This window comes from Schizosaccharomyces pombe, assembly GCF_000002945.2.
Source record: "Schizosaccharomyces pombe strain 972h- genome assembly, chromosome: III".
Lineage (NCBI taxonomy): Eukaryota > Fungi > Ascomycota > Schizosaccharomycetes > Schizosaccharomycetales > Schizosaccharomycetaceae > Schizosaccharomyces > Schizosaccharomyces pombe.
The window spans coordinates 1,135,517-1,160,430 of NC_003421.2; the positions used below are offsets into that span (position 1 = coordinate 1,135,517).

Consider the following 24,914-nt stretch of genomic DNA (forward strand, 5'->3'; position numbering starts at 1 on the left):
TAGTATTTGGCATTCGTTTCGCTTATGAATTGTGATTGAACCGATATCGTATCATCATTAAAAGTTTCCTGTACATCTTCTACATCATTCAAACATGTGGAAGAATCATAAATTTCACAAAAATAATGTCTCAATCGCATACGTATTGTCTGCTCTGACTTGGCTTGTCTTCTGTATGTGATCCAAATAGACGAGAATGTCAATCCATCATGTACGACCAATCACACTTCCTATAGCTGAAACCGAGTGCAAATGCTTTTGTAGCAATCATGATCTGTGCCTTTCCAAGTTAGGGGTTCCAAGACTCGTCAAAGTGAATTTTTCATTCTTCTTCATTTAAATCTCTCGTGTAAATGGTTATCAAGATGTGATGAGAGAACAAGTCAGGGTGGTCGAAAAGGATGCTTAATTAATGTACGGTGAACGTTTCATGTTTATTCATTGAATCACCTTTCCAAAGTCTATTATTTTGTTTTTATCAACATTCGAAAATTCAAGGGAAAGCTTAAATCTCTTCTAAGAATACATGCAGAAACAAGAAAAATGGTTTCCCGCCCAGTGGATGCTTCTGTGAATACACAAAAGTTTTGTATGAAAGGTTAAAGCGGTTGTTTGGCACTGAATGTAACTACCAAGGAAAAAGTAATGCTAAGCAAATTTAATGATGCATATATAATTGGGACAATTGCAACATTTGCAATGTTTTGCCAAAGCGAAATTGTATCTTTCGTTTGCGTATAAGGAATGTGCCTCGTCAAATTATCATCCATCCCAGCTGAACAAATACTGTCAAAGATTTCAAAAAATACCGTGAAGCATTTGCTTTATTAACGATGTTACTCAATAAAAAGATATTCATTTGTGGCATAACAAGTTCTCAATTCGATTCCAAGTACATGGAGAGCGTATGTTGAAATTAATAAATCTAAAATGGTGATTAAGGAAGGATTACTGTGCATCTTTGAAAGTCATTCAATTCCTTAATTAAAAACGACCAATATGCTGCGGTTCACCCTTAACATCATGTTTTTAACCAACGACATCATGGGTAGTAAAATAAGTAAAACCATATTCATATTCTTTCTTAATTTTCTCAATTTTGATCGTATTTCGTTTTTTTCCACAACACCAGATATTAAAATCGATAAAGAACTTTTTCCATCCGCAGTTGGGAGTACATCATTCCTACTTCGATATACTTTTGAAAGAGAAAAGTGAACCGATTGGAATTGTTTCGACAACACGAATTTTACTTCTAGGTCATATATTTATGGCGATGCCAAACAACAATATTGTTGAGACAGTAAGTTAAGCAAATGGCTAAATAAATCCAAGACTGTTGTTGAGTGCTGTGGATCTCAATATTATCAGTATCTACTCTTCTCGATGATCCTGTAAATTTTTGTTATCTTTTTTTATTTGCAGTTACTGATAATACTAGCATTTTGCATGCTTTTTTTTATTTGGATGTTCTTCCAATTGATCAATACAGTAACTTTAGAACTATCATCGCTATGCCTTTAAATGACCGCACTAAAAGCATGGTACCGAAGCACTGACATAACAGAGAGGTTCAGAAAGGAATTTAAAGATTGACTTTTTCGATAAACTTCATGTTACAAGTCTTATCGTTTGTGTTTATAAATCATCAGCCTCTCTCTATATCTCTATATCTCTATATCTCTATATATCAGATATAAAGATGCGAGTTTTGAAGTAGACATTCCGCACAAAGTCTAGTACACCATGTCTCTTGTGCTCAGGCTGGTTGTCCTGCAAAAATGTACAACAGGCAAATGGATGTTTCATCAAAGATGGACTCCTTTGCCTCATACTTATTGATGGCGAAGCTAGATCCGTTATCATCTTGAGAAAACACATCATCGTCGTACTACATTTTTTTTCTTACTCATTGCTTGTTTATCTACTACGATTAAACTATTACAAAGGATATCCAGGAAGATGATACACAATGAAAACCGATATGTGGGTTGCAAAAGATAAGCAGTCACCGCAAGATAGAGTAGGATGGGTTTAGATGTTTTCAGTACCCTAATGCGGAGTAAGGCTAATCACGGTATTTGTAATTCCATATTATAAGAATAAAAAGTATCGCAACGATTTGAACTGTCAATATCCATCCATTCTGTCCAAAATAGTATCCTTGTATTTGAGAGGATGATTTAGTTATGCTTCTCAAAAACTAAAGCAATTATAGATTGGTGTTTATGATTTCCAAATATGCGTTAGAAAATGATTTTTGTCAATGTTATTTTAAAACAAAAGAGCATGGTGGTGGTTATGGAGTTTAACAAACAAGAAAAATGAACATAATGTCACATTTCGTCCTCCTTTAAAAGTGTAAAAAATCGAATACTATTCTCAACTTAAGTAGTCATTAAATATAGATGATATCGAGGCTTTCGGTTTAGTCGCCAAATTTTACTTTGCGCAGTCTCTCGTCTATGTTGCTTTTTTTTTGGTGTTTTTACTTTTTAAATTTCAAATTTATGAAATTTAGGCGTGAATATTGATGACCATATAAAGCATAAAAGTTCAAATAGACTAAAAATAATTTGTGCGATTTTTCGATGGTTGATGTTCGACCTAGGGATTTACCGCAGAACTTTAGCTCTTCCAATCAACCGTTATTACCTCGAAAGGTATAACAACTCAACAAGACCTTATATTGTCTCCAATTCTATATGTTACGTTATGCTGTTATAAACAGAAGAAACGGTGTATCTGCTGTTGAATAAGTTTTTGCATTCTTATCACTTGGATGTATTATTACATTTCGTTGGTTTGTATATGTACATATACTTAAACATGTGTGTTTATAAATCAAGTACCATATTTAAAAAGTGTTTATTTTTTTTATTTTTATTTACTCAATTGTTATGCCACATACTTTAACTAAAGATATAGTAAGTATGAGCAACTGGCGTACGTAGACAGAGAAATAGAGTAGCAAAAAATTAGTCATAAACTGATCAAGTTTATTATTACCATTATAACTAAGATTATATTCTTCCACTGATTTATGATTTGTTATTGACTAGTCATAAAGTAAGTGCACGAGGGTTTTGAGATGCAACGTTATTCGCTGTAAATTATATTTTCAGATAAAGTGTATTAAGCAGCATGCAAACCATCAGAAAAGCAATTTAATTAGGTTGGAGTATATTTGAAACAGTAATGTCTAGCATAGTGAATTCTTACTGATGATACGGAGCAGCATACGTATCGTATGAAGCGAGGAGTTAGCAATGCTTAAAAATTCGGTATAACGAGCTATCTCATTACGATTGTTGTAACGTCAATTATTTTGCCAATTCTTTTATCGAAAGAAATCAAAGTGGAAAATGAATAATCATGATAGCATGTTGAGTGGACATATGCGAATTGTAGTTTAACATTAATACAGTCAGAAAATTAAAATATAAAAAATGGTGCTGTGTTTGGACTGTTTGAAGTTAAATTATTGGTGACTCCTGAAGCCAAGCTAGGTTAGTAACGAAAAGAAATTGCTGACTTCCATAATTTTTTCTTTATTAAAAATATTATCAGCTTAGATAACGTTTTTACGATTACGGTACCATCATTTTAATTGCATTCTTCGGACTTTTTACTTTGTTTTTATAACTACGCTGGGGATGAAATGCTTTTCCCAAGAAAACGTTCCGATGAATGAAAACATAAATATCAATTGCGGTCGAGAATATACCCGATGCTTATATCATACAAAATGAACATTAAATTTGAGCTTTCAAAAAAAGTATTTCAAATCAACCAACAATATATTTCGACTTTCGTACTTTTAAATCCATAATTGTTAACTTCATTAAGGATAAATCTAAGTTAATATAATTTTCGATTGCCACGTTTAGTCTTTACGGATCGTGTTCAACACCCTTCGGGTGTTTTCATTAGAATAAAAATTGTTAAAAAGCGTTAGGTTTTAGAACTATTCAATCAGAATAAAAAATAATTTAAATCCCAATACTAGGATTACTAAACTCCCAAGGCGAGACTCGAACTCGCAACCTTCTGATGACCATCATAAGAGTCAGACGCTCTAAACCGATTGAGCCACTCGGGACGGGTTTTAGCTGAGAGTATACATAGAACAATTTATATTTATTACCTTTTTTTAGGACACATATTACGTCATAGAAAGAAGTCAACAATGATCATAAAAGTTACTATAATTTTTAACAAGCAATGGCTTTAAAATAAAATAATCAGGTAGTTGACGATGGAATATGTCCTTTACAAAGAAATAGTGATGTCTCATGATTATATGGTTGTTGTCTTTCTCATGCATATCCAACAAAATTAAGTAAATTGTACTGCAATTCAACTGACTATGTTCAAACATATTTTTCCTTCGTACTTGTATAATAACATAAACTCAGTTGAACGAACCAACGTATCGAGAAAGTCCTTAAAAGGATAGTTTTTAGGTAATGAATCCAGGGCTTCTGGCAAACATGACAATTCAATGTACAATTCTTCACAGAACACAACTTTAGAGTTTTTGAAAAACTGTGTGAGGCAACCTTTCAAGTTCTCGAAAAGGTCTTTACTCTAAGCAATTCTAAATGGGTAAGAGCGTTCCAAAGATTGCTGTCGTTTGATTCTGACTTCAAACGCAGATGGGAAGAATGACAAAAAATGTAATCAGTAATTAATTGGTTTTCATATTCATGAAGACAAGTAAAGCATAAACAGTAAAAGCGTTGTTTAGATTGGACGGCCCGTCTATAGAATCATAACCGTACTAACATAATGTGTAAATAAAATTTCTATGCTAACTTCAATGTACAGGTAAATGTACATTAAAAATCAACAAGTCTTGTCCGTCTTAATATATAACCAATTTTTTCGAGCGCGAGCAAACTGTAGCTTAAATAAACCAATGTTTATGAATTCAAAGTGAACGCATAAATCATCCACCTCTGTAACCAACATAATTTAATCACGATCCTATTATATTTAATTATGTTTCTATAGGCCAGGTTCATCAGTGTAACTGTGCAACGGAACTGAGAATAAATAATCCAAATTCGACTACTCATTAAGTATGCAGCAACATACTTAGTATGACGACGAAAATCCAATAATAGTACTGTTTTCATTATCATTAAGTAGTTTTCAAAGTAAACCGTTTTCGTTAAACAATTATCTTTATCCATAGTAACAAAAACACACCAAATATTACTTTATCCGTTAGTGAACGTAAATAATGAAACCTGAACAACACTCAAAAATGTTTCTATGCTACTTTAACAATTCGCACAAAGGAATAGCACAGGGCGCTTTATTATTTCAATAACATTATCCCGCAGCCGTAATCGTCAAAGATGCATAGACCATTAACTAAGACTCACTGAAATATATAAAAAAAAGGCAACAACTTTCATTATCGCTTTAAAAAACGTAGAGTGAGTTAGATGCAAATTCCAAATTTCCTAAACTTTATAGACTGTTAAAATTAAAATTAGAGCGTGCACTTTGTTGACTATTATCCGATTCATTAGAAAACTAAGAAAGAATATGAATGTGGTAAAATTGTTTCAGTACCACTTTTCATTGAGATAATTTTATGAGATTTCTATAATGTCATCTGAAAGGCTAGTTAAATCAATAAATACGAATAAACATTTCAGCTGCAAGCATAAAAAAATTAAAAAAAGGCAAACCATGCAAATTATTTTTTGGAGCTTTAATATTCATCACATTTAAATAAACAAGGGGTCTTGCTTTAATTGGTCCGGGAAAAAATAAGCGACCTTATCAACTATATGTTTTTTTTGTTTATTTGTTTATTGAAGATTTAACAATATGCTTCAAGATAACCGTGGCGAACATAGCAAACGACTGAGACGATTGAACTTTGAGTGTTTTAATTTTGCCGTGACTTTAGTAAGCAATCGCGCATTTGCAATTCATTATTAAAAAGCATTTTGGGAATTAAAAAAGTGATTGTGATCACACTGTGAATTCCTGTTCTTTACAGAAAAAGATTGAAAAAAGTCATTGATGAATCATGATGCAAAACTTATAAACTAATTTATGGAAAAACTAATCGCTTCTATTTCTTACCTTGAACATTCACGATCTTTAAAATTTGTTGAATAATAAAGTGGTAAAGATAATCAGGTGGTTTAAGAGGAAGTTATAAGTATTTTTTTTTAACAGCTTGTGAATGATGTAATTGTTATCGACTTCCCAAGATTCTGCTACAAACGTTAGGCTTTTTTGGGATTTAATAAGAAACTTAGATGCTCGGTCACCTACTTGAGCAATTGCACGTTCAAAATCGTCAAGGTGAATACAGTTTTCCTAAATTTCGTTCTTAATGCAGCATCCTTAATAAACAAAATACGCTTGATCCAGAAAACCATTCTATCCAACGTAATTTAGAGCGATATCCCTTGATGCGGAATAATTTCCTTTTTAGCTTAAGAACCACGATTAATGAATGGTGCAATTCATCCAGAATGGAATCTTATGATTAACCGTCTTAACATGTCTCAATAGGAAGCAGAGGAACTGGATTATAAGTCATAGGTCAGTTTTATCGTAAAAACGTTTGCAGCTTTGTTCTATAGTTTTTTCCAGTTTTGTATAAAGAATTCTTTACATAAACTTGTGTTGTTTTACAAAAAGTGTCACAAACCGGGATCGAACCGATGACCAACAGATCTTCAGTCTGTCATGCTCCCAACTACACCATTGCGACTTCATATACATTAAAAACTACTAAAATATTTATAAAGAAAATTATTTACCAATGTCTGTAAAAGCCATAATAGCCTTTTTAAATATTTGTTTTATCCTCGACATTTTCGAGCTGCCAACCTTTGCATTCTGATTCTCTAACAGTTTTAAAAGTAATTGAAATCTCATAGGTTTTTCATTGAACTATATAACAATCGCCGTTGTTTGTGTACGTGAGCTTGCAATTAAACATGAGCATTTTAGTCATGGGGTTTGAAGCGACTCATAAGAAGTATGGGATCTCAAAAAGAACTGAAGGCTTTAGAAACAATCATATACGCTTACTACTTACAGGTACTCACTATTTATTTTTTGTTCATTCAAGATAACTGTTGCGCATTTTAAATTCAAGTCTTTGCTTTCTATATACTCCTGACATTGATTTTTATAAACTAATCATCATTTTTAATATATTCTTTAACACACTTCAGACCTGAGTAATCTACAACAGTAATAAGTATCTAAAAAAAAAGCTGCAATTTTTAAAAAATTACAACAGATCCAATAGTACACGATTCAATTCATAGCTCGTATTAGCAATTTATAAAGCCTTTCATTTTTTTCGTAAACCCCTCTACAAATGCTATAAAGCAACTTCGTAAAATAACAAGACGAAAATGATAGAGAAATAAAAAAGTACCACTGGTGTTTGCATAATAAACCCTAACAATATAAATGAGTAAAATGTTTAAAAGAAAAACCGATAGTTCATATAAGTTAAAGCAGATAAGAAACATAACTAGTACTTTTTATAAGTTCATAATCGACTAATCGTCAATAAACATAATTTAAGGTGCCTTTGCGAACTCTTGAATTCGTTCCTTGTGCAACGAAATTGCCCTCGAAACAATGTATTGCTCGATTTCTACCTTTTTTACAATGTCATCGTCGCTCAAATGAAGCCATTCAACCGTTTTTGAGGTTACAAACGCGACAGATCGTTTCCTTGTTGAAAGAAGGTTGGCGATCACCAGCTGGTGGTTATAACGTTGTAAAGCTACTCTTGCTTTATCAATCAGAATACTAGGGTCGGTTTCTAATTTAAAGGAAATAATAGAAGCTTCAGGAGCCCATGTGTCAACCAAGAAACGCAGAAATTTTGGAACCGGATGCATTTTGACTTCTAATTTGTTACTTCCAGAACCACTTTGAATTTTGTGCTCGCTCAATTCCTTCGGTGGAATATGGAAATCACTAACAGCAGCTGCTAAATAAAACAATGCTCTTGAAGCGATTATCTGTAAACGTTCAGCTATAGCTTTCAGGTACCACAAATATTCTGTGAGTGTAGTATAAGGAATCATTATCAGTCGATGATGTTTCGTATATGTATCTAATTCGTTGAGTGCATTGAATACTGTCGATTGAAACTCTTGTTTGACAATCCAAGGCTTCTCCTGACTGCCATTACTTCTTTCAAACAAATTTGTCCAGGGACCTTCATATCGTCGAGTAAATGGCATTAAACTATAATTTCTATACAGAAAAATGACCGAATATCCAGACTTGCAAAAGTATTCAGCAGATGCTGCACCACGATTTCCTGCACTAAAGTTATCGATAAAACGCACCGTATTTTGCTCAAGAGGCACAAGTGTGCCGCCACTAGTAACAAATGCAATGTTTTGGGAGTTTGATTGAAGGTTTATAAAATCTTCAATCAGACTTGAGACATCACCGAGTGAGTTAGGACAAGGATTCTCCTCAAAGAAATCGTTAGATTTATCCATTTCTGGCATATATTCTAAATAGCTAAGAGTATCGCAACCCAGAAATGCCTCTCTTACGATGAGCTCAAAAATAAACAAACGACGTTTAAAAAACTGTATGCGTTATTGCTGAATGATAGGACTAGAGAACTCACAAAATCTGAAATGCTAACCAAACAGTTCTCTAGCAGCTTGTAAATTCAGCAAGTAGTGGTCTGTTTATTGAACAATGTAGACGATAGCGACACCACAAACGACTGAAACGCGACACTTTGTGATTGTATTACACTTAAGGCCTTTTTTTTTTATTCAACTCGTGCTTGTCTTTTATGAAAAGCTAAAATTAAAATAAATTTTAAGTTTGTGTTTTAATCAACTTAAGACTAAAAATTTTCATTTATTTGCGCTCTGTTGGGTAACGTGGTTTAGTTACCAACATTTTACTGATTATCTAAAATGAATAAATCTCCAATTGAAGAGGAATTTGATCTTCGGAAACAGCACCAAAAGCTATTAAAAAAAAATTGCCAGAAAGAAATTGAAGATTTTGTGAAATGCGCTACTGGCAGGACTTTTAGCGTAACCTGGAAATGTAGAAGTGAAAATAAAACGATGAAGGATTGTTTAACCAAAGCGTAAGAAACTTATTCATCAATCATGTATAAAAAAGGATATGTAACTAATATGGAATATGCAGCGCAGACGAAATATCGGAGTGGCAGATCAGGTCGGAATACAATAAAGCTAAACAAGAAAGCTTTATCGGAAAGCAAGACGAAAAGAAGTAGCTAATTAATGCATCGATAATATCGGTATTAACTGCTATTAAAATACTAGTTCCAATACAACATAATGCTACGATTTCAATTAAATTGACAAACATTCTCTACTATAAAATATTTCAAAAGCTCCTCATTACTTTTCAATTTAACGTAATGGTAAAAGCTTTCAAAGTAATTATTTACAAAAAAGATTCATGGTTTTGCATAATAAACATGACCGTTCGTCAATTTATTAATCATTAGAGTAGCAATCATTTATTAATCAAATATTTGTTTGTGCACTTTCTTCAGGTGGGACGAAGTGTACTCCCTTCCCATTGATAAAGTCATCGGTTGATAAACATGACAGGCGATAAACATTGAGGCGAATAAATTTAACAATAGTCTCAAGAATTACTAAGTCGACGTCTGGGCGACCAACGAAAAGGTTACGCCAAACGGATGTAGCCAAAACAGCATCACTTCCCAGCATTCCTTGATCATAACCAAAAATGGCGCCGGTCTGTTGCTGAAACAGATCTTTCAGATACATACCAGAAATTCGATTGCTATTAATGCGGTAATCTTTATGAATTCTGAGTTCCATGTCTTCAAAGAAACGAGTAGTTAATGCCTGTGAAAAGGCAACTTTTTCATTTTTTGGCAAACCACGAATGCGAGTATGGAGGATCCACAAATGTAATTGCGTTATTTGAAACCAAGACTGAAATGTCATAGGAATTTCACACTTCTGGTACCAAAATTCAAAAGCACCTAGCGAGTTTTTTTCGGGGGTAGCTTGTCGAGCAGCCTCAAAATACATGTATCTTGCAGTACCAGTAGCCTCATAATATAAATTTTGTTTAGGAGAGATATATTTTTGATAAATAAGACTTATTTTCTTTAGAAAACTATTTGGCGGAGCCACTTTACGTGGATCTTGAGGAGGTGTAAGGGGTTTGTATCTGAGTTCTTCTACTGGGTCTCTTCTCTTCGTTTCCGAAGGTGAATGATTAATAACATTTATTGGAGAAAATGAAAATCTTCTTCTTAAGGGACCGTATATACTCTTCCCCCATACCGGCTGCTTAACAAATGCTGGTCTCAATGGCAAATTTAAACAGCAGCGACTCATTACTGAATGACGATAAGGATCTTTTGATAATCTTTTCTTAATTAATAAAATTAATTATTACCTGCAAATAAATACGTAGGAGTTGGGTTGAAATAAAAAACGGATCGATTAATGTCGTACAATATAAAGGGGAAGAGAGGTTGTGACAGGTTGATTGCCAAATACAATGTTATAACGAACGATCAATATTACGAGGCCATCATTCTTCCTAATTAAGTATACTCTAAAATTTACTGGACCATTTTAAATTTGTTTGCAGTTTCAGTAGTATATCTTCGCCGTTTAATCGTACCAAAGATTGTATCTATTTATTTTGCTTTCTCAATTAGAAAACCTAAATTAATAACCTCTTAGTTGAAAATGATTATAAATATTACCATGAACTAAACGTAATAAACTTGTAAATTGCTTCAACACTCATTCGTTGACAAAAGTTCTAAATTCTCATGTCTGCCATTAGCGAATCATTTTAGCATCAAAAATTCAATTTATAGATTTTATGGTCAACGGTATCAAGGCGCTCACTTAACCAATTGTTATCATCTAGCAATGCAGCTTTGTCTCCCCCCACAGGTATTTGTTTAATAATTTTGTCGTAAGTAGCTTGCTTTTTACGGCAGTCCTTCAAGAGAAAATCATTCAACAAATCAATATATATCCTCGTCTCATTCAATCGAACATTTACCTTGTCTAAACGTACGACAAGGCGTGCTAACAATATTAAATGACCCTGAACAACTCGAGCTCTCACATCAAACATTGATTTTCCATTATCTGCTAACTCATCTTCGAAAAGAATTATCTCATTGAACCATAAATTTTGTCCTGCGTTAAGTATTTTTTGAACAGGTATTACCTGATCAATTTCAATGAATTTTGCATTTGGACGTTGTATAGTTCCCTGATAATCAGTATAATAAGTCCAATCAAATGGGTAAATCACAGGGTATTCTTCTCCGGGCTTAATTCTGGATTTGGCCCAGTCTTTTGCAAAAGAAACTTGCATTACATCTTCAGGTTTGGTACCAACCATTTTAAGAGCATCTTCAGTAAAAAATCCAACTACAGGCTGATTCTTGTATTCAATTGAGATGTAATTATTCCCAAAGGTCATCTCAGGAGGTGGAAAACCCAATGTACTTTGAAGGTTCTCCATCTCATGGCTTTTTAAAATTGACCCCCGTTGGACTTTGATAGTCCAATATTTAAATGAAAAATCATCTTGTTTTTGCATCTCCTTTAAATAATGTGATTTGAGTAGTTGCTTGACCCCTATATTATTGTAACAATTTAGAGTGCGTACGGCAAAATATAGGTAATGTAAATTTAGCCAACACAAAACACCTTTATATTACTTTACTCATTATAGAGTATATTCAAAAAACCAAAAGTTGATTAATTATTCAGATTAAAAATGAAAAATGATCTATAAGTATTAATTCAGTAGTTATATAATTTCAGTTCAACTCCCTCATTTAGTAAATCCGATAAGTAAAAATTATTCAAAAAATACATTAAGACGATTAGTATTCATAAATTCAGATATTAAGCCATAAAATTCACGTATTCTTGTAACCATAATTTCTCAGTACCCCTATCTAGAGCAAACGAGCGTGAATTCATCACCTGAAGCCATTTTTGGCAAACCTTTTTAGAGTCCGCAAACAACTGAACATGCCTTCTATCAACAGATGTAGCCAATATTCCAGCTACTAGACCGAGGTTTGAAACTGCCTCTGAAAAATTTACCATTGGGATTGAAACTACTGTCTTAGAAAGCTGAAAAGTATCCAAATATTGCCCACCTTTTTCAGCATAAAAATTCAGCTGCTTTGAGCGTAAAACGACAAAACGTCTTCGAATAGATGAATCTTCCAATCTATACAAGTATCCCTCATTATATAGATAGTTACTTCTAACGTGTCGCAAGTCCATCGTAGCTTGTTCTAAGGTAAATGGCAATTCCTGCTCTGGAACCGAAAGCTCAGGAATATACAAACAAGTCAAAGTTAGATTACCAAGTGTACGTTTCCCTATAGAGTTTATTTTTACAGGAATCGCTTCCAAGAAGCCTCTGGAAATGATGGGTATTTCTACGTTGAAAGCCTTTCCAAAACAACTGTCTTTGACATTACCCAAATTTAACGTAGCAGTACCCGAGACTTTCTTGATAACCACTGACTTCTTAGCCTTTGAATTCTCAACTGCAGCAGCCTTGTTGAGTTTTCTCTTTTTGCGTCGGTTGAAAAGCTTGTCAAAAAATTTCCTAGCTTTGGATTTCGTTTCAGCAGGCTTACCGTTTGAAACGTCTTTTGTAGCAGATACTCCTTTCGAACCGTTGGACTTGTCCTCAATAGGGATGTCAAGAAACATAAAACTCACTTTAAAGTTATCGTCAACATGAAAAGCAAAATCATGGTCCAACCTATTATTCCCATTAACAGCTTGCCAAGGAAGCTGCATATTTTGCGTAGGCGTATTAACTATTATCTTGATAGGTGAATGGACTTCACTTATCGAAATATTCAAAATGCTGTTCAAATGTATATAAAAGCGACCAAGTGGCAAGGGCGCCTTTGGTTTCTCTTCAAAAAATGTTTCATTCACAAATCCAAGAGAAGTAACAGGACGTGGTGATTGATTTTCAGTACCATTCGGGACTTCGTAAGACGTACTCTTATCCTGACTTGGAAGATCAAGGCGATTCAAATCAAAGGAATGTGCACGACTTAAAAGTTCGCTATCTCTGGCTACAGGCGTAGACTGCCTAAGTTCATCAATGCTGGCGGATATCTCGGCACTAGGGTCGTAAAAACCTACTGTACCAGTTTCCGAATAATTCCATCCTTCGACGTTATGGGACTCAGAACTGACTAAACTTTGGCTAGACTTGTTTGGCTCATTTTCACAATAATTACTATAAGTACGCTTCGTTCCTGGTACGGGTTGCATTGATGGGTGACGTAAATCTTCAGAGCTTAAAATAGCACTCAAATTGTCAATGGTAGAACTGCTTTTTATACGACCACGTTGACTAGATATACTATATCCCACGGAAGCAGAAGTTAGATTGTATCTGGGGACTTCATGATACGTTACAGATCCATGACCATAGGCGGCCTGAGATTTCGGAATTGAAGTGGCACTAATATCCTCATCCATATTTTCCTGTTGTAAAGAATCATTGATAATAGTAGAAATCTCAGGTTCTGAATTACGGGAAGATTGAAGGTATAACTCATCATAGTCTTTACCGTTGGTGGGAAGGGAAAGCTCAGAGAAATCATAAACTTTCCTAAGTGTACTAGCATAGGAAGATCCACTGGAAATCCGTTTTGCTTCCATCTTGGCCAAAACCTTTTTACGAAGACTTTCTGTAGAGATATCTGAGTCGTCTAAGGTGGCCTCTGGGACTGAAGAAAAAGGCTCTGAAGTATCTTCAACAGGGGCTTCCTGAATGGGAGCTAAAGGTTCTAAAGGTTTATAATCCATATCGAGAGACGCCGTCGTTTCGACCCTTTCCAACGCTGGATTGTCCTCTGTGGTATCTTTGGGAAGACTAGGAAGAATCCTTGGACCTACAGTAGAAGATGCAGATAGATGTGCTGGAGGTACGGGCTTGACATCAGATGGTATGCGAGCCAAGTTGGGAACGCTTCCAGCTCTTGCTCGGGCTGGGTTTGTAGACAGTTCATTATGGGATTGATATGGATGTTGAACAGTGTATTCCAACGGAGACATTGTCTTAGCTCGACTAAATTCTGCTACTTCTACCGCCCTCTTGCGAGACGATTTGGAGCGGTCAAAGGATAATTCAGCTAAATTTTGATCCGGATTAAATGTTTCATAATCTGCAACAATATCAGCACCTTTCAAAGACGCAGTAGAAGAACTTGTCGAGTTCATAGTTCCTGCCGAGTACGTCAAACTAGGAATGCGACCTTCTTCCTCGGAATTAATCCTCTTAAACACTGATGTACTACTCATTCTTTTACGATTATCAGGACTATGTTGAGAAGAAAAAGATGAATCGAGGTGCCCATAGCCATGCATATACATGCTTCTTAAATCAAGTGACTCTAAAAGATCTGTCGCAACGTTTAGTTCCGAAAGGTTTCCAAGGGACATATCGCCATCTCCATGTGTAAAGTTTTTTGTTTGATCATATCCCGAGGTTTCATTACTGTTACCCTCAAAAAAAAGGGGTGTTTTTTCTCGATTTGGAGAAGAAAGAAAACTGTTTTCTAAGCCTTTAGAGTCAAGAGACACATCTTTTGCTTCTCTATATGAGAACTCTTGCTCTTTCATCGTCAGGATAGCTTAATTAGACTTTACAGACTATAATACCTTATCGAGTGTTAAAATGTGGACACAGTATCATATAAGCACCCTGAAGTACAACAAAAGACGAGCCTTCTTCTTTATAGCAAATATTAATTCAAATTCTATTAAAATTGATGCTAAAAGCACGAAAACCTCTTATAATTTATTGAAATCCTTCTTCACCTCAGTCATGTGGAGTAGGCATAGGTCACACAAAATCGGTAGACGCTATGATAAGTGGTAGTCCCAGTGAGAACACTGATTATATGGTTAAACAATTCAAACTCTGGATATACCATAAATCGAAGATTAAAGCCAAGTTTCCTTTTTAAAATTAACAAAAAAAGGCTAGTTGCATTGCAAATATGAATTATAGCTGGGACATACTTGCAAAGATAATATTGTATTATCAGTATGCTTATGAATAGCGATGAATAAAGTCATTAGTATGTAAAATAAAATAAGTAAAATCATATTTTGTTGTCTGCTATTTTCGCAGAAACTAAAAAAAAATACATAAAATGAATCTGTTGATAAACAGCTTTTAATTTACAAATACACGAGCAGTTAAAACCTAAAACTAACTATCGGGGCGTAACATTTACTTAAAGCTAAAACCCATACTTTTGAGAAGATGCCTTTTTGTTTGATCGTTGCTGCTCAAAATAAGCTTCAAAGTTGTCTTTTTGACTGATAGCCATTTCAACAAGAGAAGACAGTTGATGACGACCAGGTGCAACACTTTTAATAGTAGGGGCGCTTGGCAATGCTTCTTGGGTCGGTTTTGGAAGTTTGTTGATATCAACGTCTATAATTCGTCCCTTCTCTTTTCGGTGGCGTCCAATTTCAATGTAATCTTCATTGATAATGTTTATGTCCTCTGCATTTGAATGTACTGAGTGATTAGCAATAGAAATGAAATCGTTCTCGGGTTGATTCCTCAATTTCGGAGGATTTGCTCTAGCTTTAGGTTTTATCAAAATTGGTTGGTAAGGTTTCTGATCGGAATCTACTAAAGAGGCTTGCTTTGACTCTGATCCTACGATATTAAATAACGAAACGTTACCAGACTTTTCTGAATACGTTGATTTCTTGACAGTTTCGGAGGATCCAGTAGAGGTTAAATCGCTTACAGAGTTATTAGGTAATAAATAGTTTTCATTTAAATCAAGGTCCGATCTTTTAGATGACTTTGGAGCTAATTCAGCTTGATTTTTTGGGGCAGGCAAAAGTTCAAGTAAATCATTAGATTTAAATCGTTCATTAGAGATAACATCAGATTCATTAAAAGTTTTATCATTAAAAGAAGATTTCTGTAAATCAACTTGCCGTTTCAGGCGTTTAGGTGACTTTTTAGTGCTGTCAACCGACAATTTTCTGCGCGCATGCTGAAACAAAGTAGGATCGAAACTTTTAGAAGCTAATGGTGTTTCTTCTTCAATATCGCTTTCGGATTCTGATCGAGGATATGAAACCAGAGACATATTTTATTAACTTTTGATATTAAGTCGTTTAATAATTCTGAGCGAGCGATTTGTACTCGGTAACTATTCTCACTGCGAACAGAATTATTTATGGCAATTAATATACTCGCATCTGCAAGATGATTTACATATTTATTCAAACTTAAATTAATTCTTTAAGTAAGTCTTAAAAAGAAATAATATTTAATTGAATGCTACCGCCCAACGTTGCTAGCTAGCATATGTGGTATTTTATATATTAATCACCCAAAAAGATTCCAAATTACCATTAATTTAATTTACTTTTATAAGCTTCATAAATATGAGAGTTTAAAGCACTGCAATTTTCGTAAACTTAATTTTTAGGATAGGCCAAAACATGGCCAAATCTTGAAGACTGGAAAAAGTACCGACTCGAATACTTTTATCAATCAACTGTTAGTAGTCGTAACCATGGTATCATAAACCGAACATATCTCTTCAAATATATCAATTTATGACAAACCACAATACATATTTAAATAATCATTAACTTGTCCGTATCAACTTTTAAGCCTCATCAAACTGACGATTAGCAAGTTCAACTAAATGGTCCCAATTGACATGCAATGAGCACCAAGTTTCTACTCCAGCAATAATTAGAATTGCAGCTCCAATTCCAATCCATAAACCGTACAGCCCCCAATCTAGCTTGAAGCAAAGGATTATGGCAACAGGCAAACCCAATAAATAATATGCGATGAAATTTACTACCCCACCAATCCTTTGTCTTCCTTGTCCCCGAAGAAGGCCTCCAGCTACACATTGTGTATTATCGGCAATATTAATGAGTGCAACAAGGGGAATGATAGTTGCAACCAATGCGACGACATCTTTATCAGACGTAAAAATGTAAGTCCATGTGTTGCGAGTTAAAAAAAGGATTACAGCAATGATAACACCAATTGCAGCACCTAAATTGATAGAAACGTGCGTAGCTAGCTTAGCGAGTTTCGTATTTCCAGCACCAATTAAATTTCCTACTCTTGTGGCAGCTGCAGCAGCGACACCGAAAGCCAAATTATAAGAAAGGGTCGAGGTAGTAGACAAAACAGACATAGAGGCTAATTCAGTGGTACCCAACACGCCCGATGCGAAAGTAACGAGTTCAAAAGCCCAGTACTCACTGCAAATCATAATTACACCAGGAACAGCCAATCGACATAACGGGCCCCAATTTTTTAATGCTTCTCTACTAAAACCTCCCCATGCTTGTCGTCCGTTTACCTTCATAATATAGATAATTAGAACAGCACAAGCACTCCATAGCGTTAATGCTACAGCGACCGGTGCACCTAGAAAACCGAAACCAACCCAGGGACTCCACACAAAAAGGTAATTAAGAAAAATATTAATAGGTACAACAATTGCTAAAATGTATGTTACAGGATGAAATATACCTTGCACCTGAAGGAAACGTTTTAGTGCTTCAAATAATGCGTATGCCGGACTAGCCAACATCATTACTCGCATATACTTTGCCGCAAACATACAAGTAAGAGGATCCTGTCTAAGGAATAAAAGTATGCCCTCTATTTTCCACCATATCAAGAAAATAGGGAATTGTATCAACAACAATATGGCCAGAATCCTCTGTAAATGTAAACCCACCATTTCGTAATTTCCAGATCCGAAACTTTGAGTTCCAACGGTATCCAAAGCAGATACAATCCCCTGATAAATAGCAAAAGCCGTAATTGTGGCAGTCATGTTAGACAGACTTGCAGCCGCAAGCTCTGTTTTACCCAAGTGGCCCAAAGAGAAAACAGTAGTAACCACCTCACCATACTGAAGTAAAGACGTTAATACAACAGGGGTTGCGAATTTAATAAGTAATGTTAATTCTTTCCACCATGCCTTGCTATTAAAGTCTTCTTGTACTGAAAGGCCACTCGCAATAGATTCGTTTTCTTCTGTTTCCTCTAAAGCGCCATATGATACATCAGTCGCAGGTCTTTGTACCCTAGGTGTAGGCTTTCTTAAGGAAGTAGTGGGTCTTTCTTGTGGAATAGGTGAAACTTCCGAAGCTGCGGTGTCAAGAAATTGGGGTCTTGACAAACCGTAAACAAGACTCGATCTTCTTCGTTTAGGCTTATAAGATCCTAATAAAGGATCATTTTCCCCTTCCATTATGGATATGTCTGATAAAGTTAAAGGAAAAGGGGGTCAAGTTTAAAAAACTTGTGGATGCTAGTAAAGTTTGTGAGGCCAACCGGGCACAGCTTATATAGTGACATATTACACAACCAAAATTTCCCTCAGTTATAAAAACGTAGTATATTAAAACAAGTCAATACATTGAACGTTAATTTATTGAATTTAAAAGCATTCAAATATTTAGTTAATAGAGGTGGTGAATCCCATGAAAAAATCAACAATAGATTGAATTAGCGAACGGAATGATTCAAATGTACATTGTTCACCTTCGGATATACCCTGAATAGTGCAAGATTTTAGTTTTTTTTTTTTAAATAAATGCTTTAAAGTCCAACTAACAATGACCTAAATTAACCAAAATTTCCAATCTTAATATAAATAGTCTAGTCAACTAACTTTGATAATCAACAGCTTTTTTGTGTCGCAGAGACATACTATGCGAGCTGGTAACTAAGTTCCTTTTTGTATTAATTTCCTTTTCTTTCTCTAGTTTCAATTCACGATTAACTTTATGTCTACAAGGCCAAGGTAATGAAAAGAGTTTAGAATGTCTAATACATTTCGGACAAAATGCACTCGAATTTTGAATGTCTTCATTAATAAATGTCTGGCTACAGTTTGAGCATTGGTAAACCTTTCTTTTTCCATGTCTTTTTTTCCATAGATCTTCACGAAATTTTCGATAATCATCCACATTCAGTAACGGACTATGGTTCGTTATGGCCATCTCAGACAAAAGCCTTTTTTCTCGAGACCACACCCTTTTTTTGTGCCTTGGTATAAATAGTGAAAACTCCTCATCCAAATCAGAACTGGACGCATCACTCAGTTCACCACCTGAATCCCAAATATTCAAGAAGCTACGATCTTCCTCGGAAATCACGTAACGATTTGACTGCGGCAAAGAAGACAGATCGGAAACATCAGAACTACTCTTGGAAGAACAACTTGTTGAAGTAGCACTAGTATGGAAAAGCTTTTTAAAACCATTGATGCCCATTCGTTCACATGAGACACAAAGGCATTCACAATTTTCAAGGCCAAAGTAATTAGAAGAATAAAAGGTAGTAATTTCTTCACCTGGTTTTATGTCTCTTACACAGCGCAGCCAAATGCGCTTACCAGAAGTGTTAAATCGACAGTTAGCATTGCAGTCATGATTAACGAATCGTGCAGGGCCCAAAAATAGACACATCGAATCTAAGCGGCTTGAATGAAGGATGCTAAAGTCTTTTCCAATTCCTATATTCCGCTCTTCTTTAGGAGATAACTTAATAATTGTTCCACAGAGGTCTGTAATATCTTCTCCAGCATTAATTGATTCACGCGCTATTACGCAAGCTTCAGGCTTTGAGGAAGAAAAGTATTGGTTTGTTGAACAAATTTCAAATTTGCATGATGGTAGATATAATGAGAGGTAGTACTTCAGATGTCGAGTAAATGCTAGTAAAGAAGTGCTTGACAATCTCCGCAACAATGGATCAAGTTCACGAAATTGCAGAATATTTTTTGCCGCTTGGTCAAGGTCTGTTTGCTCTATAATATATTTGGTTATAATATTTATAATAGAACAGCTTTCCATTCGCTCAATTGATCGATCCACTAATTTTCGTACTTTATGAATTTGGGACCAATAAAACACCTTGTCAACTAGCAAACAAGTACAAACATCGTCAAAAAGAGAAAACGTTTCAAGATGAGTATTCGTCTGGCGCATTATGCATTTTCATAGGCGTTAGGCAGGTATCAAAATGTCATGAAACATTCAATGTTAAAAGTACCTTTCCAGTTGAACAACGATGAGTAATCTTGATGTATAAATTATAGGTTTATATGAGTTTGCTCAGAAAATAAAGGTTAGGAACTCGATAGTTTATCCAAATATGTAATATATTTCTGCGTTGGCAAATACAAAAATGTTTTTGAACACAACAATTCAACACAATCACTTATTAGGAAATCGACTAATTAGCGAAATTTAATTATTCTCGTTTTAAATAAAAGAATCCACGAAAGTCTGAACGTTGTAATTAAATATACACCAAGCTCGGACGGTCCCCTTAAAAGTTTTCACAGTTTTCTAGTTATTATATCTTTGTAAGTTATACTAATAAAGAGCGACTTTGCTTCGAATGAAATCCACCTAGACAAATGGGTCGTAGAAATAGCAGTAGGTTGGACCGGGACTGATGAAGTTAACTAAACTATACTAGCAACCCAATAGGCGAATGCAGATACAAAAAACTTCCTAAATCCCGTTTTATCATTATTGAGATACCAGTTTAATTTACTTCCTTCTAATATTCAAGTTTAAATATGAAGTTAGCCATCGGTAGGCTTTTAAGCCCATTATTTTTGAAAAATCCTCAGAAACCCTTGATCATTACTAAACGATTTTATTCGACACCCGGAGAACGAAGGATAAAGGACATACTCACTGAGAAGCTTTCACCTAGTTCTTTGAGAGTTATCGACGTTTCTGGAGGATGTGGCAGCATGTATCAAGTTGCAATTAAAAGCAAAGCCTTCCAAGGGAAGAACACTTTGGCGCAGCACCGTCTAGTCAATTCTATCCTCAAAGAAGAAATCAGAAATATGCACGGACTGAATTTGTCTACCGAAGTCGAAGACGATATATCTGCCGGCGGATCGACTACAAGTTCATGAGATTTGTTTACAAAGACCTCTCTGCCGCTACGATTTTACTGTTTAAGAACATAGTTGTCTGACATTTATTTTCAAATTAGATATGAAGCTCACGGCTTTTATTTATTTCAACGTTTTCCTAAAAACCTTGGCTTCTCGTTCATACAATGTAACATAAAACTTTCCTTTTTTGTTCTCAGTTAATACATCTGTTATTTTCGAATATTATTATATTATGCCTTCGATATGATTTTTGCGCTATAGACTTCTAAGTGTGTTTTCTAGAATTTAATATTCAAAAGGTAACGGCCGGGGAAAACATTGATGTGTATTTGGAGAAAAAAAACTTTTTCCGCAAGTCGTTGAGTCCGTAATTACCATTCCTGCTAATGTTGCTATCTTTACTACACTTAATGTGAGTCAACATTCTCTTCCGAAATTAAATTTCCAAAAGATAGACTCCTTTCGACTAATGTATAAAACATATTGATTTTAATGTTGATCCGTCGATGGAAAATTTCTCAACAGTCACTGATCTCTGAAACGTTCTCATTCTCACTCATAATACAACGCTATTTTTCAAACAAGTTACAGATATCGGCTTCTTTTTAGATGATTTATTCAACAAACCAATGCAACACCATATGGCTAATTCTTTTCTGAACCTTTCGGTTTGCGAAGTCATCAATCTCGACCAGCCTCGGATTTTTTGGTCAGCGATTTTAGCATGATAACTTTAAAATTGTTAAAATGACTTTCTTAGAAAATTATGATATAGGCGCATCGCTTTTTATCGCCTAACGGATCGGAATTATTTCTCGCACCGGCGATTTGAACTAGCTGAAGAATTTGCCAAACATAAGCGGAAAAACTCGATTTGGTACCAAACTTCACATTTTCAAATCGCCCGGTTAGTTAGTTTGGCCATCTTGCGAGTATATAAAGTTATCAAATCATGTCGCAATTTCAAGACTTGTATCACCAGAACGCACTACCACCTGGCAGACACATATTTTGTGCAGCTATTTCAAACTACTAGTAACTTTTACTATACATACTCTGCAACACAAATCAATTAATTAGCTAATGAATTCGCATTTCCAACTTCAACTCTTACTACTATAGTCGCAATTGTTCTTTTCTTGAGTTTCGTAAATACGGATTACGAGATTCATAAATAGGATCAGTAAGTGAAAGCTGACCTAACATCAGTCATTTGTTATTTTCACCATTAATCAACGCCTCGAAAGGGGTTATTTTTTTCGAATTGGAGTTGGAATTCTCTGTGGATGCTCAAAGCACCTGCTCTTTAACTTATTTTTACATTTAATACCATAATACGAGAACCTCTGATTTCCTTTGGGAATATCCCCAAGATTTACCTTCCCTGTCAAACCGCCAAATCCTTGCTGAGCATCAAAAATTCCCGCCTTATTAGACTAGAAAATTATCCTAGAGCTTCTTGTTTCAATTCACATTTACTTACTTACTCATCAGCCAGTTGGTTATATTTTCCTTCTCTTACAACTATTTCGTTCAGAATTTTGGTCTATTCTCATTTTCTACCCTTCTTCTTTTCTTTTTTGCATCCTATTTATTCTATTAATTTGAAATGCCTCTAAAAAGTATGTCTTCTTACTTCCTTTGAATTTGTATAGTGTGCTAATTTAATTTACAAAAGATTATACAAAGACTACGTCTAAAAAAGAACCTAAACAATTAGATATTGCTGCTTCTGATCAACAAATTGAGCAGTGGAGTGATCAGATCCACAAATTAGATAAAGCGATTCGTTCTACAATCGATAACTCTCGACTCTTCTATGATGCTTGGAGATGCATGGTTTGTATAGCTCCCTCCGTCACTGCCTCTTGGATTTCTTTGTACAGACAGTTACCTCCTGAAAAACAACCTGCTGCTTCTGTCGGAACATTGGTCGATTGGAACAAGGCCTTGGAACGTCAACGTCGTGAAGTCTTGCTTGCCCTGCAAAATTTCCATGTCATAGTTATTGCTCCTTGCAAGGAGGTCAAAGGCTATGTAAAGAAGGCAGTTGAAATGATTAAAAGAAGAGATAAAAAAGTAAAAGAACTTGAAAAAATTCAAAAAGAATTATTGGTTGTTTACGAATTGCCTGATCCTGAAACCAAAAAAAGTAAAATTAAAGCATTACAAAGCCAGCTTGTCCGTGTCAATGGTGAATTGGATGACCTTCAGAAGCATTTAACTTTGTCCTTCCCAACTCTTATTGCAAAAAGTCGTGTTTTTTTTGGACAACTTATGAAGCATTTTTACTGCTTGCAACTTCAAATGTTTCGAAAAATGCACAACATTGTTCGCCCTTGGGATTGTTTTCAAGACGATATTCCCCAAACGTGGCTCGTTGAGTTTTCCTCAGTTTGCCAGGCTGCTGAAAGCATTTCCTTAATTGCCGTAAACAACAACCGTCCTCCCGTAGAACTTCCAAAATCTGGTGATGTTTTATCAAATAGAGAGTGGGAAGCTGGAAAAATTGATGCCATGAATTCTCTCATCGCTCAGAATTTGCATACTTCAGCGTCTCAGGTAAGCCTTTCGCCTATGGCTAGTACCGCTAGCTCTTCTGTTACAAATTCTCCCGTTGACACACATACTCCTTCAACTCCAATTATGTCGCGTCCTCCATCCATGAAAGCCCTTTCTTCTGGTGTAGAGTCCCAAGATGAATCGGTTGCTAGTAGTAATTTTCAAGTTCCAATTATATCGAATCCGCTTTTTAAATCCCCTGCACCTTATTCACCAACATCCGTTATCTCCAATCATTCCTCCACCGGTAAATCCCTGGTGATTTCTGAATGGGCATACCTTGCCTCAGGAAGTGCGAATGTGGTGTTTGAGTATGTTGGTAAAAATCCTTACTTTCAAGACAAGGTAATTCGTCTTCGACGTCGAGGACAGGTTTTTACTACAGAACAAGTTTATGAATACTATCAAAATGTAATTTATCCTTTGTTTGCTGGAATGGAAAGCTTTTTAATTGAGGTTTTTTTGCAGCCAGTTACTAGGGATTTTTTGCTGGCGGCCCAAAATGCTTCTGGTATTTATTTAAATTTAAATGAGCAATACTGTTTGGTAATGAAAGATCTCAAAGATGGAATTGAAATGAAACCAAAATGGTTGACTCAGTCCCCTGCCGCTCCACCTGACTGGGTTGTTTGTCGAACGTGTGCCCTTAGCCGTATGCGTGGTAGACCCGTTGGTTTTTGTCCTCTACAGCTTGATTTCAACAATTGGCCCAAGTTTTTGTGCTGTCTTCAAGGATTTGTGAGTCCTGATATCGCAATGAGATTGTTTCAGTCTGGTATACTACGGAAGCTTCGTGACCTACAAGAGCAATACTCTCGTACTGATGTTGCGTTAGCGATGACCCTTCGAGATGTGACTTTATACATTGGTAAAGATCACATAACATTACTAGATTTAGATCCTAAAGACATGAATACCAAAATGTCTAAATGGGAACGTGATGAAAGGAATTTGATTGAAGGCGGTTGGTACTATGGTCGTGGGATGAAGTCTACTGACAAAGCATGCCGGAGCAGCATAAAGTAATTATCTCATTGTTAATTTTTTTTCTAATATGTAATACCACCATCAATTTGTGGATTTATTGCAATATTTCAATACATTATGCATTTTTGTTTTATTTGTTATATGCCTGATAATTAACAGGGAGATAAAAGCATAAAAATAAAGGGTTAGATTTATTTGTTCTCTTCAACTAACTGTTGAACACTTAATAATTCTAGAGCATTTTTTACTACGAGGTTAGTTTATTTTCTAATTATTACTAATGAAAAATTAATAAGATCCATTGAACATATTTTAGATATTTGATGAATGATCACCTAAAAGT

At 35.1% G+C, this 24,914-nt stretch overlaps 10 protein-coding genes, 18 long non-coding RNA genes and 2 other non-coding genes across 30 annotated transcripts in view; 15 read left to right on the forward strand and 15 right to left on the reverse strand.

The window, feature by feature from the left end:
* The window catches only part of SPOM_SPNCRNA.7230, a 3,960-nt gene extending 1,368 nt beyond the window's left edge, over window positions 1–2,592 (reverse strand). The window contains exon 1 of the long non-coding RNA NR_196569.1: window positions 1–2,592. This exon is cut by the window's left edge and continues 1,368 nt beyond it. This is a non-coding gene — a long non-coding RNA (centromeric lncRNA).
* The window catches only part of SPOM_SPNCRNA.7231, a 3,229-nt gene extending 495 nt beyond the window's left edge, over window positions 1–2,734 (forward strand). Inside the window, exon 1 of the long non-coding RNA NR_196570.1 lies at window positions 1–2,734. This exon is cut by the window's left edge and continues 495 nt beyond it. This is a non-coding gene — a long non-coding RNA (centromeric lncRNA).
* A 206-nt stretch (window positions 2,735–2,940) lies between these two features.
* Window positions 2,941–3,652, reverse strand: SPOM_SPNCRNA.7232. Its single transcript, NR_196571.1, has one exon. It is a non-coding gene; the product is annotated as a centromere proximal lncRNA (long non-coding RNA).
* Window positions 3,297–4,049, forward strand: SPOM_SPNCRNA.7233. Its single transcript, NR_196572.1, has one exon. It is a non-coding gene; the product is annotated as a centromere proximal lncRNA (long non-coding RNA).
* On the reverse strand, window positions 4,020–4,102 carry SPOM_SPCTRNALYS.11. Its single transcript is given in 2 exon segments — window positions 4,020–4,055; window positions 4,064–4,102. It is a non-coding gene; the product is annotated as a tRNA-Lys (tRNA).
* A 779-nt stretch (window positions 4,103–4,881) lies between these two features.
* Window positions 4,882–5,092, forward strand: SPOM_SPNCRNA.7234. The gene has a single exon (NR_196573.1). It is a non-coding gene; the product is annotated as a centromere proximal lncRNA (long non-coding RNA).
* A 204-nt stretch (window positions 5,093–5,296) lies between these two features.
* On the forward strand, window positions 5,297–5,553 carry SPOM_SPNCRNA.7235. The gene has a single exon (NR_196574.1). It is a non-coding gene; the product is annotated as a centromere proximal lncRNA (long non-coding RNA).
* A 250-nt stretch (window positions 5,554–5,803) lies between these two features.
* SPOM_SPNCRNA.7236 lies at window positions 5,804–6,731 on the forward strand. The gene has a single exon (NR_196575.1). It is a non-coding gene; the product is annotated as a centromere proximal lncRNA (long non-coding RNA).
* Window positions 6,676–6,748, reverse strand: SPOM_SPCTRNAPHE.05. Its single transcript has one exon. It is a non-coding gene; the product is annotated as a tRNA-Phe (tRNA).
* Window positions 6,749–6,852: 104 nt separating this feature from the next.
* Window positions 6,853–7,147, forward strand: SPOM_SPNCRNA.7237. The gene has a single exon (NR_196576.1). It is a non-coding gene; the product is annotated as a centromere proximal lncRNA (long non-coding RNA).
* Window positions 7,100–8,717, reverse strand: ppc1 (phosphopantothenate-cysteine ligase). Its single transcript, NM_001023064.3, has one exon. The coding sequence runs from the start codon at window positions 8,523–8,525 to the stop codon at window positions 7,575–7,577; it is 951 nt and encodes a 316-aa protein (NP_588072.1). The 5' UTR covers window positions 8,526–8,717; the 3' UTR covers window positions 7,100–7,574.
* SPOM_SPNCRNA.1173 lies at window positions 7,615–8,858 on the forward strand. The gene has a single exon (NR_150029.1). It is a non-coding gene; the product is annotated as a non-coding RNA, possible alternative UTR (long non-coding RNA).
* A 64-nt stretch (window positions 8,859–8,922) lies between these two features.
* On the forward strand, window positions 8,923–9,283 carry cmc2 (cytochrome c oxidase biogenesis protein cmc2; the record flags this gene model as incomplete). The annotated part of the gene is made up of 2 exons (NM_001355909.2): window positions 8,923–9,130; window positions 9,193–9,283. The coding sequence occupies exons 1-2, from the start codon at window positions 8,952–8,954 to the stop codon at window positions 9,281–9,283; spliced, it is 270 nt and encodes an 89-aa protein (NP_001343185.1). The 5' UTR covers window positions 8,923–8,951.
* Window positions 9,284–9,436: 153 nt separating this feature from the next.
* On the reverse strand, window positions 9,437–10,523 carry cbp3 (ubiquinol cytochrome-c reductase assembly protein Cbp3). Its single transcript, NM_001023065.3, has one exon. It carries the CDS (start codon window positions 10,389–10,391, stop codon window positions 9,540–9,542), a length of 852 nt encoding a protein of 283 aa, NP_588073.1. The 5' UTR covers window positions 10,392–10,523; the 3' UTR covers window positions 9,437–9,539.
* Window positions 10,524–10,698: 175 nt separating this feature from the next.
* Window positions 10,699–11,713, reverse strand: tip41 (TIP41 type 2a phosphatase regulator Tip41). The gene has a single exon (NM_001023066.3). It carries the CDS (start codon window positions 11,623–11,625, stop codon window positions 10,867–10,869), a length of 759 nt encoding a protein of 252 aa, NP_588074.1. The 5' UTR covers window positions 11,626–11,713; the 3' UTR covers window positions 10,699–10,866.
* An 86-nt stretch (window positions 11,714–11,799) lies between these two features.
* On the reverse strand, window positions 11,800–14,919 carry mid1 (anillin-related medial ring protein Mid1). The gene has a single exon (NM_001023067.3). The coding sequence runs from the start codon at window positions 14,697–14,699 to the stop codon at window positions 11,937–11,939; it is 2,763 nt and encodes a 920-aa protein (NP_588075.1). The 5' UTR covers window positions 14,700–14,919; the 3' UTR covers window positions 11,800–11,936.
* On the forward strand, window positions 13,408–13,782 carry SPOM_SPNCRNA.7238. Its single transcript, NR_196577.1, has one exon. It is a non-coding gene; the product is annotated as a non-coding RNA (long non-coding RNA).
* On the forward strand, window positions 13,897–14,471 carry SPOM_SPNCRNA.7239. Its single transcript, NR_196578.1, has one exon. It is a non-coding gene; the product is annotated as a non-coding RNA (long non-coding RNA).
* Window positions 14,589–14,809, forward strand: SPOM_SPNCRNA.7240. The gene has a single exon (NR_196579.1). It is a non-coding gene; the product is annotated as a non-coding RNA (long non-coding RNA).
* Window positions 14,920–15,195: 276 nt separating the features above from the next.
* On the forward strand, window positions 15,196–16,327 carry SPOM_SPNCRNA.1174. Its single transcript, NR_150030.1, has one exon. It is a non-coding gene; the product is annotated as a non-coding RNA (long non-coding RNA).
* cwf20 lies at window positions 15,253–16,259 on the reverse strand. Its single transcript, NM_001023068.3, has one exon. It carries the CDS (start codon window positions 16,196–16,198, stop codon window positions 15,326–15,328), a length of 873 nt encoding a protein of 290 aa, NP_588076.1. The 5' UTR covers window positions 16,199–16,259; the 3' UTR covers window positions 15,253–15,325.
* A 113-nt stretch (window positions 16,328–16,440) lies between the features above and the next one.
* SPOM_SPCC4B3.13 (MatE family transporter) lies at window positions 16,441–18,411 on the reverse strand. The gene has a single exon (NM_001023069.3). The coding sequence runs from the start codon at window positions 18,344–18,346 to the stop codon at window positions 16,727–16,729; it is 1,620 nt and encodes a 539-aa protein (NP_588077.1). The 5' UTR covers window positions 18,347–18,411; the 3' UTR covers window positions 16,441–16,726.
* Window positions 16,911–20,083, forward strand: SPOM_SPNCRNA.7241. The gene has a single exon (NR_196580.1). It is a non-coding gene; the product is annotated as a non-coding RNA (long non-coding RNA).
* Window positions 18,398–20,545, reverse strand: set9 (histone lysine H4-K20 methyltransferase Set9). Its single transcript, NM_001023070.3, has one exon. It carries the CDS (start codon window positions 20,088–20,090, stop codon window positions 18,765–18,767), a length of 1,326 nt encoding a protein of 441 aa, NP_588078.1. The 5' UTR covers window positions 20,091–20,545; the 3' UTR covers window positions 18,398–18,764.
* Window positions 20,546–20,574: 29 nt separating this feature from the next.
* fra3 lies at window positions 20,575–21,040 on the forward strand (the record flags this gene model as incomplete). Its single annotated transcript, NM_001023071.3, has 1 exon — window positions 20,575–21,040. The coding sequence occupies exon 1, from the start codon at window positions 20,690–20,692 to the stop codon at window positions 21,038–21,040; it is 351 nt and encodes a 116-aa protein (NP_588079.1). The 5' UTR covers window positions 20,575–20,689.
* Window positions 21,041–21,098: 58 nt separating this feature from the next.
* On the reverse strand, window positions 21,099–22,113 carry SPOM_SPNCRNA.1175. The gene has a single exon (NR_150031.1). It is a non-coding gene; the product is annotated as a non-coding RNA (long non-coding RNA).
* On the forward strand, window positions 21,988–24,878 carry ipk1 (inositol 1,3,4,5,6-pentakisphosphate (IP5) kinase). The gene is made up of 2 exons (NM_001023072.3): window positions 21,988–22,644; window positions 22,701–24,878. Exons 1-2 carry the CDS (start codon window positions 22,632–22,634, stop codon window positions 24,608–24,610), a joined length of 1,923 nt encoding a protein of 640 aa, NP_588080.1. The 5' UTR covers window positions 21,988–22,631; the 3' UTR covers window positions 24,611–24,878.
* SPOM_SPNCRNA.7242 lies at window positions 22,773–23,025 on the reverse strand. The gene has a single exon (NR_196581.1). It is a non-coding gene; the product is annotated as a non-coding RNA (long non-coding RNA).
* Window positions 23,442–23,987, reverse strand: SPOM_SPNCRNA.7243. Its single transcript, NR_196582.1, has one exon. It is a non-coding gene; the product is annotated as a non-coding RNA (long non-coding RNA).
* SPOM_SPNCRNA.7244 lies at window positions 24,200–24,612 on the reverse strand. Its single transcript, NR_196583.1, has one exon. It is a non-coding gene; the product is annotated as a non-coding RNA (long non-coding RNA).
* Window positions 24,879–24,914: the final 36 nt, after the last annotated feature.

Bases quoted from the DNA above. Each gene is read 5' to 3' on its own strand.
- ppc1 (NM_001023064.3), bottom strand. From the start codon at position 8,525: ATGCCAGAAATGGATAAATCTAACGATTTCTTTGAGGAGAATCCTTGT.
- cbp3 (NM_001023065.3), bottom strand. From the start codon at position 10,391: ATGAGTCGCTGCTGTTTAAATTTGCCATTGAGACCAGCATTTGTTAAG.
- tip41 (NM_001023066.3), bottom strand. From the start codon at position 11,625: ATGCAAAAACAAGATGATTTTTCATTTAAATATTGGACTATCAAAGTC.
- mid1 (NM_001023067.3), bottom strand. From the start codon at position 14,699: ATGAAAGAGCAAGAGTTCTCATATAGAGAAGCAAAAGATGTGTCTCTT.
- cwf20 (NM_001023068.3), bottom strand. From the start codon at position 16,198: ATGTCTCTGGTTTCATATCCTCGATCAGAATCCGAAAGCGATATTGAA.
- SPOM_SPCC4B3.13 (NM_001023069.3), bottom strand. From the start codon at position 18,346: ATGGAAGGGGAAAATGATCCTTTATTAGGATCTTATAAGCCTAAACGA.
- set9 (NM_001023070.3), bottom strand. From the start codon at position 20,090: ATGCGCCAGACGAATACTCATCTTGAAACGTTTTCTCTTTTTGACGAT.